Source organism: Haemaphysalis longicornis, unplaced genomic scaffold, assembly GCF_048455015.1.
Source record: "Haemaphysalis longicornis isolate Haplotype H1 unplaced genomic scaffold, Haemaphysalis longicornis Haplotype H1 scaffold_2, whole genome shotgun sequence".
In the NCBI taxonomy this organism is placed as follows: domain Eukaryota; kingdom Metazoa; phylum Arthropoda; class Arachnida; order Ixodida; family Ixodidae; genus Haemaphysalis; species Haemaphysalis longicornis.
This window is the reverse complement of record NW_027526295.1, coordinates 127981178-127994842: the sequence shown is the minus strand read 5'-3', so window position 1 is coordinate 127994842 and position 13665 is coordinate 127981178. Positions and strand designations below refer to the sequence as shown.

At 46.1% G+C, this 13665-nt stretch overlaps 1 protein-coding gene across 1 annotated transcript in view; it reads right to left on the bottom strand.

Annotated features, from left to right (window-relative positions):
- The window catches only part of LOC144169206 (hemicentin-2-like), a 66606-nt gene that overhangs the window by 39576 nt on the left and 13365 nt on the right, over positions 1-13665 (bottom strand). Inside the window, exons 3-4 of the mRNA XM_077698248.1 lie at positions 10296-10503; positions 894-1045 (exon numbers count right to left, since the gene is read on the bottom strand). Coding sequence (XP_077554374.1) covers positions 894-1045; positions 10296-10503 — 360 coding nt within the window. The remainder of the gene's footprint in view (positions 1-893; positions 1046-10295; positions 10504-13665) is intronic.

Sequence of the window (13665 nt, the reverse complement as noted above, 5' to 3'; positions counted from 1 at the left end):
TTCCAGCAAATAGTGATAACTTTCCGCCACTATGTGCCATTTCTATTGTATGTTTATAAAACTAGCCCGCTACCTTACTCGTGGATTAACTGAATGACTGGGCTTAACAGAAGCTGCGGGACGGGGCAGACCACTGCAGTCTTTCACAGAAGTGGGGCTTGAGAGGGTAACGAAAGAATAGACCAATATATCCAATATCCTATAGGCAATCGAATAGTAATGCCGGTACACTGACTACGTGTGAAGGAGTGCTCAGGTGCCTTGGAATATTTTTCTTATTTTAACGTTAGTGAACCATTTCAATACCCTTTTTCTACAACCTGCATGAACATCTTCGGTGCAAATGGGAATCATGATTGCAGTGTCCACTCGCATGCACCTACGCGAGTGAGTGCACGCACGTACGCACGCACACGCACGCACGCAAGCACGCACACACGCACACGTACACACAGACACAGGGAGGAAGGGAGGTAAGAAATTACAGTGCTCGCTCCACACGGACTCTCTATAGTTGATTTGCAAAAATATTTCAAAATAACAACAAAGCATTGCGGTATTTGACACAACAAAATTGATCAGTTTCCAGGCGAGACATACTTGTTAAGAATCTTGACTAACGCCTTCATTGGACGCGCGCACTTTGTATATTAGAAAACCCTGCATAATTATTCGGTTCCACAAATTCCGTTTCTGAGAAAGCACACATGATGAATAGGTTATTACACTTGGTTTTGCTGAATAGAAGAGATTACATAAATGGTGAATTCTACTCTTTACACAACGTAAATAAACCTTTTTCTAGAGCCAGACGTTGCAACATAAAAGTTCAGACATATAACAGCAACGTCATTTCAGCCAAAGAGAAAAATACACAATTTCTACGTGCATACCTTGTAGAGTCTCAAGTGTATGATGGTGCAACCCGCAGAGTCACGCCTTCCAGTCATAAGTGTAAGATTTTGCGCAGGAGGCTGGAAATCGGGAGTATCTGTTGCACCAGTGGAGATGTCGCTCTCAGCTTCTACTTCCATAACAGCGCCACCTGTGCAAAATAAATGGTTCCGTTGGCAGTGCTTTCGTAAGCTCCCCGTGTTCTCCGTGTGGAAGTGCATTTCCGCGAACGCTCGTCGTTCGCCTTGAAATACGCAAATTATTTAGTAGTCTAAGGTGCCCTAAGGTGTTCGTCCTTGCAATTACAAGGAATACCTTGTGGTTGGTGCGCTAATTGCCATATTTTCGCGCATAAAAAGTGATCTTATTAGTGTTGATGATATGACTGGTGTTTCCTGGCGTTGGTACTTGCGCTTTTTTAAAGAACGCAGTTCATAAGAACGCGGCTATCGTTTAAAGAAATTATGCACTGACTCCCTAGGTTTTGTACTTGGCTTGTGTAGCATTTCTACCGAATTTCTCTTGTATGTGAACAACCACAAATAAGAAGTGTAGATTACAATTGAGGAGTGTTTGGTTCAAACACGAGAAATGACAGGCGAAAGTAAGAAACTATTTATAAAAAAACAGAGAAAGGCAATAAGCTGATGCCGTTCTGGCGGACTACACACTACTATAACTTGTGATCTTGCACGGATACATTGTGGAGATATGCCATAAAGTATACCATGCATTTTCAGTACTATGTGAGCTGGCGATGTGACCGTTAACGGGTTGAAAGCAAAAAAATAGTAATGTCCAAATTGCTTTTGCCTCGTGCTCTCGGGTTAGGTTGATATGAAATAAGTAAGGCATTATTGCGGGGTTTTCTTCAGTAGCCGTAGTACAGAGATTTGTGACTCTCTTAAATTTATGTTCATCTCTTTTCGACCGAGTAAAGCATACATGTTCAATTTCAAAACAAACTACAATTATTTTGCTATCCGATATAGTTGAGACTGACATCGGCCAATAAACACTGAGTATGTATTGTTTTGGAATTGCTATTCCCAAAAAAACCAAATTTGGTTTTATGAATTGCTGTTTTCTTAAACGTTTTTGGAGCTAACAGCAAAACTATGTCGCCGCCAAATCTACGTTTCTTAGAGGTTGGTATCACACGATATATTTCAGAATTTACGGCTTACGAAAGGCCAGATTTAGTCAGAACACATTCCGTAACTTCCCCTAAAACGAATACTTGAGCTTCCAATATACACTGCACCACAAGCACTGTTTCTATATTTACATTTAGCGTGAACACCGTATTTGCACCATTATAGCGCACCACTCATTCTAAAACGCACATACGTTTACTAAGAAAACACCAAAAAGAAGGTTGCGCTGATTATACCCCGCACATGTAAACCCATGACACCTTGTAGCTGGCTGAAGACGTTTTATTTGAAGCACGAAACTTAGGCAGAAAGAACCGCTGGTGTTTAATGAACTTCTTATCTAGCTGCTGCAGGATTCAAAACATGAGCAGGGAACATGCCAAGCGTTTTCTTTTTCGAGCGCCTTCAGAATTTGCTACGTGACCGGCTCTTCAATTTAGTACTTTCTGAATTCCGCCATGTATTGAAGTTTCGAAAAACATTCATGCTCAGTTATGGTGAACGCGTGTATGAAAATATGGCTTTTTTTTGTTTGCGTTCGCCATATTTGCACACCTGGTCAAGCTAAGTGGTTGTACTGTATCGTTGGTGTGAAGCCCGCCTGCCGACATCTTGATGGGTGTAGTGGGTATATGAACCTGGCCATTGATAATTACAGCAAAACTGAGAGGCAAAGCGAGGAGGGTTCGTAGACGGCGTTTTATTTGTGAGCCACAGCCAGGCCAGAACAAACCGAACACTTGATGATGACCGTTCCCGCCTGCGGAACAAAGATGAAGGTTACCAGTTCTGGCTGAGCAATAATGAGGCCTATACGTGCCGAGCAGCGGGGTAAAGTTCGAGCCGATGCTCATAAAAATATACAAAATATCTACAAATCCTGTACTTTGAGCGTATTTCGAGCATTTGTGCAATGTGCACTGATGCTGACAATATGGTAAGCTTGCAGCTATGCTGCAACGCAGTTCCCGCACCCATTTATTCCAATATTTCAGGTTAGTAATGATAGCTGTCGCTAAGCAAAAAATTCAAGAAATGGCTTGCTAGTGCTTCTGCCATGGCCACGGTGGCTTGGCTCAATAACTACCGAATGTTTTCAAGCTGCTCACGCACTAGTACTGTTGTTAGCCATCGTCATCCAACGCAACCCTTGTCATGAAATAGACGAAATCATCGCATAACTCGAAACAATTATCTTTGGACCAAACAAAATGATGTCCGATTTTGAAGAACAAAAGAAGCAGCTCCTAACAGAACGTTGTCAGATCTGGGGAAGCGCAAAATTCAACTAGAACTCGGGGTACGAATTGCAAAGCATGATTACCATGCTGGGCAAGCAGAGTATAACAGTGGGCCGGAAAATTATTATGCAGAAAATAGAGTAATGCTCAATGACCTCGGGAGCGGCAGAAAGTTAGATGGGCAGATGAGGGTAAGAAGTTTGCTGGGATAAATTGGCCGCAGTTAGCACAGGACCGGGAAAATAGGAGATTTAGTGGAGGGGCCATTGCCCCGGTTGGTCGTAGATAGGCTGAAGATGATGATGGCTGCAACGCATGCTGGCCTTCAGTGGCAGGGGTGGTAATCACGAGGAACATATATCCTTAATAAGTCTGGCAAGGTAGTGGGCACTACCCCCACCCCCTGAAAGAGACTATTGCGTTGAAGTCGCTACAGGAGCAGCGGGGTGCGCGTTTACGCAAATAGGCAAAATTTCGACGTTGGCACGATCGTCTCGGTTGATACAGAAGCTTATCACCTGCGACTCATGGGTGTCGAGTGCGTTCTTGTAAATGTGGGACACCGGGACCAGTTCATGGTGGGTGATCAGTCATTTCTTGCCCGGTTAATCTGATTAATGAGCAACGATGGACAAGAAGGTGTGACTTCCTTGCTTCGCCTTCGGCTCCTCCTTCGATGATGTGCTTCTGTGGTAACGGCGCAAGTCGCTATGTCCGTTCAAGGCTGTCTCGATAAGAAAAGAGGCTCTCGGAACAACGATGGTGCACGGTGGACTTGATCTTTTTTTGTTGTTGTTCTCATACATCCTAATATTATGCTTTACGTAAATCTAAGGCTCTAAGTAGATTTAAGTATTAAGCGCTGCTGAAATATTCGCGTGACAGCGATGACAAAAGTCAGGCAGCTTTTGACAAAATCAGAATTAGCTGGTTGTACTTCTGGTGCTTTGAAAGGTGTCAAGTAGGACTGTTTATTGTTTCGTTCGACTCTTCGACATGCCTGTTTCATTAGGATCGAACTTGAAAAGTACCAAAAATGGTATTCTGCAGTGCGCGGGACCCGAAAGAAATGTCGGAGCTTGGAATTAGTCAACAAAAGCAAGACTGCCGATATCCGTGCATTCATTGTTGCGAAAGGGTAAGCAACATTGAAACACAGAGAACGCTTGCAAGCAACTAGAAGGAGCTAAGTATTGGTTAATTTATGCTGCACGCTATCCCCGACGCTAATGCCATCATAACAAAACTATTGATGACACACTCAAATTAGCCGAGTAATTTTGCACCAAACTGTGCTCTTCTCCCCTGACTCAGACAAAAGTCATCCGATAACTCGTGGCGGTCAGGTGCCGGCGGTTAGGACAGTTGAGGTAGCGATGGTGTTCAAAGCAATTAAAAAGCTGCAGGCGATGACGGCATTACGGCTGACATGATGTGCCTCGCACGGCCCATTGTGCTACCAAAGTTTGCAGCCCTATTCTCGCAGTGCTGGAGGTCTTGGATGGTGCCAAAGGTGTGAAAAAACGCGAATTTAGCTCTCCTTCATAAAACAGGGATGCCAATGATACAGTCCCATAAGACTGCAGTCAGCTACCTAGAAATTATTTACAAAGGTAATTCTCAATCGTTTAGGTCACACTTTACACTTTGAACAATTACAAGAACAGGCCGGTTTGAGGAAAGGTTTGGCACTACAGACAATATTCACGCTAACAATCAGGTAATTGAAACGTTTTCAGAAATTAAAAGAGCCATAGGATTATGAAACAGCATTTGACGCAGTGACCACATTAGCAGTAAGAACTGTGTTACGTAAACACGGCGTATAGACCGTTCCATCGGTAGAGGGGAGACGTACTCTCGGACTCAGCGGCCGCGGCGTGCGGACCACCTTTCCCCCTCTCTGGAGTGTTCGCGCTGATCACGGCGGGCCTAGCGCCGCTGCTCCTTTGCCTTGACTACGCTTTGTAGGCATCGCGCGTGCGGGTTTACCACTAATTTACGCATTACTTTATTGAAATGTTGCTATTAAATGAGCTGAGACCAGCAGCTTGTGAGTTGGGCACGTAAGTACACAAGATTTTTGGCAATTTTGTTCTTCTGAGCTCTTTCGGTACACGCCTACCTTGGAGTAGTGCAGAAAATTATTCTACCTTCTATGCAAATTAAAACGGGTGACTGAAATGTGCCTGTGCCGCTGATGGTATTAGTTCTATCTCCACTGCTGCTGCGGCCACATTGCGGCATACCCAGCTCCAAGTATTATGTGGGATGGCGTTGGCGATTTTCACAGTGACTACTAGTGCCTCCCTAGGTTGTCCCTTTCTCTAGACAATCTGAGCAAAATGGGGAGGGGACTACTGAAGGGGATTCCACCTCCATTCTTCCCCCATCCCCGACTCAGGCAAAATGAAGTCGTTCACTCGCTCACTTCAGCCTAGAGTTAGGTCTACTACCCAAATATGATGTCTCTTTGTCGGCAACATCAAACCTAGATAAAAGCAACGCAAAAGCTTGTCTGGTTGCCCAACGGCGGACGCTTAATAATAAACTGCTCAAAGGCGGACTCTCTCCAGGAGCTGTGTTGTTCATTTTATGCAGGTTGTACTTTAGTACTGCGGAGCAGCTTGAAATTCTAAAGACAGGAAGTTTTGTTTATAGTTGCCGACAGTGGTTGGCTGAGGGTGAGGTGTTGATATATTGATAATATTTAATACAAACTATGTAATATGCCAAATACTTACTAAGTCCACCCAAAACAACCTGTATTAAACCCTGCAGGGATATGAAGCCAAAAGTATGTTACACTGACGTCAACACGCGCTTCTGCTTGTTACCCATGGGCGTCGAGTGTATCACGGTTATATCCTTCTAACGAACACCAGTTTTTGCAGAAAAGCGATCAAAATACCCGTTATAAGCGATCCCGCACACGGACGCGCAAACAAAAAAAAAATGTGACGAAGTATTGCAAACATATGTTCGACACGGCGTCATTTACCCACCGCGGACCACGCTACCTCAAGGCGAATTTCAGCTCCACCACGGCCCAAAAAGCCGCCAATTTAAGCCAGATCGATTAAACTGGTCCTATGCAACAACTTTCCGGTTTAAAGTATATTACGGAAAAGAACGTACAACGCGCTACAGCGAAAAATTCACCGAGCCGCCGCTTGCACCCATGCGCCGCGGAGCAAACGCCCAAGCCAGCGAATCGGCCAGCTACGAGAGGGCGCTGCGCACGCAAGATGGCGGCGCCCTCGTTGGAATAGTCTATACTAGTCATAGGTTGCGCTCTTCAAAAATATTAAGTGCGATGCACTTCTTAAGCGACCCTGAACCTGCGTCCACCGGCGATGTCCGCATAGCATACCCACGTGGGGGATTGGCCAGGAATCTCCTCGTCTTCCTTGGCAACGGGGTGAGATGGGCGCGCGCTGCCTGGCCGCTGACATGGCACATACCCACGTGGGGGATTAGCCAGGAATCGGGCGTGCGAAGGGCTAATCCACCCGCTTAATGGAGTACTGACACGAAATTTCAAAGCTGAGATCCGCTCTAGCAATCAAGTGCGACGACAACACAAATAGGTGTCTGTGAATAAATGCATCTTTCTTTCTTTGTAGTTGTGTGTGTTTGTGTGATCTCCCTTTCGCGAACATTACCGAACCGCGCAAATTCAACTCGTGCATTCGCACTTTCACATTCTTCCCCTCGGGGAAATGCGGGGAATTTTTACGATGGATGCACGGAACTACACAACTGCTTCAACAAACTTGCAAGTTGTCTATACAAAAGGGTGTCCTGCAAGGGACCACAATATTCCCACAGTTATTTACCGCTCGGCTGCGGAATGGGTTCAGAAATCGTAGGTGAAGGAAAACAGGGGTGGGAATCCGCCTTTTAGGTGCGAATGCACTTTATAAGCGACCCTGAATTCCGGCGACCGCCTTCCGTCAACATAGCAACAGCTGCGGGTGCGCGCGCTCCTCGTCTTCCTTGGCAACGGGGGGAGATGGGCGCGCGCTGCCTGGCCGCTGACATGGCACATACCCACGTGGGGGATTGGCCAGGAATCGCCTCGTCTTCCTTGGCAACGGGGGGAGATGGGCGCGCGCTGCCTGGCCGCTGACATGGCACATACCCACGTGGGGGATTGGCCAGGAATCGGGCGTGAGAAGGGCTAATGCACCCGCTTAAAGGAGTACTGACACGAAATTTCAAAGCTGAGATCCGCTCTAGCAATCAAGTACAACGACAACACAAATAGGTGTCTGTGAATAAATGCATCTTTCTTTCTTTGTAGTTGTGTGTGTTTGTGTGATCTCTCTTTCGCGAACATTACCGAACCGCGCAAATTCAACTCGTGCATTCGCACTTTCACATTCTTCCCTCGGGGAAATGCGGGGAAATTTTTTTCGTTGCGATGTGGCGGCCTCTGGTGGGACGACCGTGAATCAATATGACAGAGGAGCAATATGGCGGCTGCGGCACCGGAAGGAGAAGCAGGGCTAGGTTGCTGGTGTTTATTTGTTTTACGCGAATTGTATAGCCAGCCTAAAGATACAAAAGTAATAACTATGCTGGAAAACGTACGGTTTCAACGCACGTTTAGTTTTACCGTGGTTCTGCAACTGTGACTACCGGAGGGTGGCAATCGGAGGCTGTGGAAGGAATTTTCTCACGCCATCTAAATTTTTTCTAGCTCGTAAAACGGAGCGAAGGGGAACATGGGCCTCTGTCAAACAGCAGCATAAACGCAGGCACTTAAAGAGGCCTTTATAAAAATGATTGCTTGAGGCTGGTATGTGGATTTCAGCGAATCAAAAAAAGATATGTGGCTGCAGATTTGTTCAATTCCGCCGTTCTTTTTTTCTGTTTGTTATCATGACGAGCATAAATGCATGTGCAGGTTAGTGAGCGTTTTGACCGAAGAAAGCGAAGTCGAAAGCAACCGAACCAATCGAAGTCCAAAGCAACGTACTCAGAAAATTGTTTTTTTTTTTGTGGTGCATTTTCATTTGTAACCACACAGGTTAATCGTAGTCGCAGGATTACACTTTCTTGTTTAGAAGAACTGTCAGTTTGAAAAGTTGGTATTGGTTCATTCCTTGTAAACCGAAGAAATATCACGGTCAAAAAAAATTGCTACACAGGAATAACGTTTCTGCTTAAATCGCAAGCTCCTCGTCATTTGGATCAATGCATTTTGCAGCAGTGCCGATCACAACAAGAAAAAAAAACATCACTTACCGCAATCATGTCAGGACAAAAAAATCCCCAAAAGGATTGGCACCACCACATTCGAGGGGTCCGGTGTTTCTGACGCTCTAGACCACTCGGCTACGGCGCAGCAAGGGACCCAACTTGAGTGCCGCGGACATGAAGCTGAGGCTTAGCTTATGTTTTGCACCTGCCTGAAGAGGTTTTTTAACAGTATTGCTGACACAGAGTCTGATCATTCTTTGAATAGCGCTTGCCCACTAACCGACTCTAAACCCCTCCCCCCCCCCCTCCTGCACGAATACCTAAAACCCATTGACTGTGTTAGTTATTAAGCCAAGAAATACGATCGCAAATTTTTCTCGCAAGTAGGTCACGAGTCCACCCGTCGAAAGAGAATGTGCTCTTCGTACTTTAGTTTTTTGCTTTACAATAGAAACATCAGCTGGTATTGATTCTTCGCTTCCTAAATTAGGTTGAGTAACTCTCCTTTAGGATGTAACGTGCCTTACAATTCTACAAGCGTGCCGGCTGTGTACGCATATGAAGCATCGAAGTCAGTGAAGTCAGCGAAGCGTAGGGATCGCATACATAGCGTGAAGGTACGTTGTCTTCATCGACCTTAGGACGTTTATTGCGCTCTACGAACTAACAAAATACCGGCACATTTGTCGCGACCCGAGCGTTGTCGCGGCCTACTGGCCGCCTTGGTCAGCCAGCCGGTTCTGCTTGGCTACTTTCTCTTGCTCGGTGTGTGCGTATCGCCGTCGAAGTAATATGACTGGCGATCTCTGGATTTGGAGTGCCAGCAGGCTGTTGTCACTGGTGGTGTAGATTCATGGTGTGACAACGATGGGACGCAGAATGGGGCGTTCATGCATGGTGCCGTGGCGGGCAGCTCCTGATCTGTTCACTCCCACTTCGGGGTTTGCGTGTGTCGCTAGAAACAAAACTTTCACCGTTCATGTTATGGTTTGCGTCACAGTTGCATTTGTGAAGCGCACTGCATCTTGTTTTTTCCTTGTGGGCTGAACCCGGTCGCATGCTTTCACTACACGGGCTCATTTACAGCCGCAGACAGCGGTGGGGTCACCGCAGAGCAGACCGGCCGACCCCTGCGAGACTATTTCTTGCCTCCTCCGCCAGGGACATGCGCATGTGCAGCAGCGTTATCAAAGATGCGGAATAACGGGGAATATCTCACCCACCTAACGTTTTCAGATGACATTGTCCAGTTCAGTCAAAGCAGAAAGGTATTGCACCGCATGCTCTCCCAATTGTGCTCGAAAAGTATTGCATCATGTTTGAAATCAAGCACAAAGAAATCGACGGTAATGTTCAATCACCATGCCAAAATACGAGAATTTAGAATAGGTAACGAGTTGTTAAATATAGTAGGTGAGGATGTGTAGCTTGACAAATCATGGGCGGGCCACGTTATGCGCATGAGGTACAACTGGTGGACCATCCGTTTAACAGAGTGGTCCCAACTAGACCTAAAACGCAATAGAGGTCGGCCACGGACTGGAAGGAGAGATATGGTGCGGAAATTCGGGGGGAGGGAATGGACTCAGCTAGCATTCCATTGACGTAGCTGGAGATCTTTGGGCGACCCTTTCGTATTGAAGTCGACACAAACAGGCGGTGATGATCATGATGATGACGATAAGGATGAAAAACGGGCAGTGCAATATCATAATCACAATGAAGAGAAAGATACGCGGATAGAAATATTTCCGCCTAATTATTTGAAGAAAAAAGGCCTTGTCAAGTGACTCACCGGCAGCGTCAAAGAAGAAGCGTGTACTTCTCACTGGATCATTGTCAATCTTACACGAGTAAGCACCATTCACTTCAGTGTCAGCGTACTTGATACTCAGCTTGTAGGTGCGGCCTTTCGTGGTCAACCGTGAGGCTCTCTGGTCCCTATTGACGACTCGAAAGTACTTCGTCTCAATGCATTTTGGGTCATCGGGATCACGTACAGTCTGAAATAGGACATCTCTTCTATAAAAACTATTTGGACTACTCGGCGAGTGACATTAGCCGTTAATAAACTGCAATCACGAGTTTTCAGGACAACGTAACGGTAAAGAGGAAACGCTGCTCCGAGGAAGCCCTGCGCAACGGCTACAGTGAGTTTCCCTTAACTACAATGCGAAATACTAGAAAAAACAAAGGCGCAAAAAGTTGTAGTATATAAGTTCAATTTATTTCCTTATATTTAGCCCATTCGGTGTCAAAACAATTGCCTTAAGGGCCCCATTCCGCAAGAAAGCACAGCTGCTGTTGTTGGGTCATCAAGAAAATGGTAATCGCCAAAAAGAGCAACGAAACATAAAACACGTGCGTGGTTTCATGTAATGTGAAGACGGGTATGCTCAGTACCAGCCTTTTTCTCTAGCAAATGTGCTATCTCCGCGCGCCACCGGCGTAGTACAAAAGGTTTTGTCGTCGTTGCTGCTTTCTTCGTGGGAAATACCAACACCGTCTGTATTACATTGCCTATTGCGTTAGATAAAAACTTCGCAGCAGTTACGGGGTCCTGCTGCTCTTCCCTGCCCTTATGCACTCGCTAGCCTTACCACGTGCTTCTGTCCGGAGTACTGTCCGACAGGCAGCGCCTCTTGCCGAAAATTATGCGACACGATTTGCAAGGTTTGTATAACGTTCGCAAGGACCCCTGGGATGCGCAGTTTCTCAGGTCATCCGCGGTCAGCAGCGTGCCGGCGAATACACCTGGAGCTTTTTTGTTTGACATACCACGCCCATAAGATTTGTCCGGACACTTTTCACACGCAGCCGTGATTACGTATCTCAGGTACCATAAGGACGTGCAAAAAAGCCCTCTATTTGGTCGCCACTGCAGGCGATGGCGGCGCTGCACGTGGTTTGGGCGGCCACGCTGCACATGCGGATGCCCATCACCCAATCAATGAAAAGCATAGGGATATGGTGTGCAGTAGCGTGGTGTGTTGTTTCGTGCGCGTCTGTTGTTTCGTGTGTGATGCCGTTTAGTTTATGTGCTTTTGTGTAGCGGAATGACAGTGTTGCGTGCCTGGGTGCATGAAAAGTAAAGTACACGGAAAATAGTTTTAAGACATCCTACGACGACTAAGGGGCTTTTACGCATTGGTAGGGACACTCATGCAAGGACGCGCAGGGAATAAACACAGCCTTGTGTTCCAGGTTGCCGGGCACGAAGTACATGCTTTAGAGTGCTGTTTATTTTGAAGTGTAGGTGGACTGCCGGAGCTAACGTCGTGAGAAGGATAATATATTTTTTTTTGCAAAACCAACCGGGGATATTGATTCGCGCTCAAACTTAGGGCATTGGTCGCGTTTTATGCCAGCCATATTTTTTATAAAAATTAAACAAACACTTTATCGGTCGTTGCGGATATAATATATATGCCCGGTACCCCCCTGCTCCCCTTATGTAACAAACTGCATAGACCGCCCATATTGTTCACGTAATGGAAGGGATCTAAGAAAACTGAGGTGCCACATAATGTCGAGAAGATTGATGTAATATATCGAATATAAAATGTGGCATACATTATATGAAGATTGAGCGTGAAATATAACGCCGATTTCTGCGGTGCTGCACCCCGCATGACGGCTGATCCGCGGGCTGTGCGGCTCCTGCACGGGCGACCGGTGGCTTTCCCGCATGAATCCGGATTACCAAATGGCGGATGATCTCGCAACTCTTAGCTCTCGATGCGAGCTATATAGAGGAACTTAAGACACTTTAAAGACCTCCCTACTACCTCTCATTGGAAAACCGCTGCTAACGCGACAGACAATATGGGTGGCGTTCCACATTCACACTTGGGGTATAAACCCGGGATCGGGAGCTTTGAGTGGCAGTGCACTCGCTTCGCAAAATTCACAAAACTGCAATTATGAAACATAAAGTTGTAGAATAGTGCTTGCCGCGTTACAGCCGAAAGCTTGTGCACATGACCAGAACACGTGCACATAGGAGCACAGAACCATGGTCCTACGCAACCTGTGGCATGTGCTAGTCTGTTTTCTGACGTAATTGGCGCCATGTGATGACGAAGCGAGAGCTATGAAAGGAATGGGAACACGGCATTGGCAGAAAACAAATTTTGGGAAGTAATTACGCCAGAAGAAAAAAAAGAAAGCCAAGAAAAACGCAATAAAGACATGGCAGCAAAGAAGGTATTTGGAGTCGCCAGTTTCTTGCCTTGACACCATGTAAGCAGACACAAGGGCCCTGAAGAATTTGATTTTACAGACGTCAGATATTTGTAATACTTCAGGAAGTGGAAGAGCGATGTAAAGAGCGGTGGTTGATTCGGAGCTTTTGACACCTCTACTACAGAAAAATGAAGCAAGGGCACACAGAAGTCTAGATTTTACTCTGGTCACGATGCGAAATGTTATCCTTTCCTAACTCGATATTATCAGGAGTATCTCAAACAATCGGCAAGCAAGAGTGCCCTCAGTGGCGTTATGTTACGAAGAAGTGAAATCTATGAATGGGACGGGAACAGGGAATTGGCAGAAAACAATGGTATTGGTGTGAGTTTAATGGCACAAGGCCGACATGGGCAAAGAGCGCCAAACACAAAGTTATTTGATGAGGAGGGAACACGAATAAAATCGGTTAAAGACTATGAGCCCGGCTGGTGTAAAGGGCCAGGGTGAAGAACAAGAGTGGTTAAAAGATACATAAGGTGGCTGGTGTATAGAACCAAAGGTAAAACTATGGGGGGTATGAGATGAGTTGTAAGCAGTGAACTTCTGATAGGAACTTAACTGTGCGCTGAACAGAAAACATGGCATCGTATCCTAAGAAGTATGACGGGTGTGGTGGAATATCTCATGTGTGTAGTTGTGGGAAGTGTTTGAGTCGTGCAATGTCGAGTGTCTTAAAATGTATGAGAATGTGGATCACGGAAAGGGTGTCTCCGCACCTGCTGCACAGAGGTCTTAAACATTCAGTGAGAAGGTGCGAGTGCGTTGCATGTGTGTGACCTATCCGTAATCTAGCCAAGGCGGCCTCAGAGTGTCTATTGCGTGTGCCGGTGGTGTATGGTCCCAAGTGTGGTTTTATTGCGTGTAACTTGTCCGTTTTTTCCCTCCAGTGCGTTTGCCATGTTTTTCGAAGTTGTCTG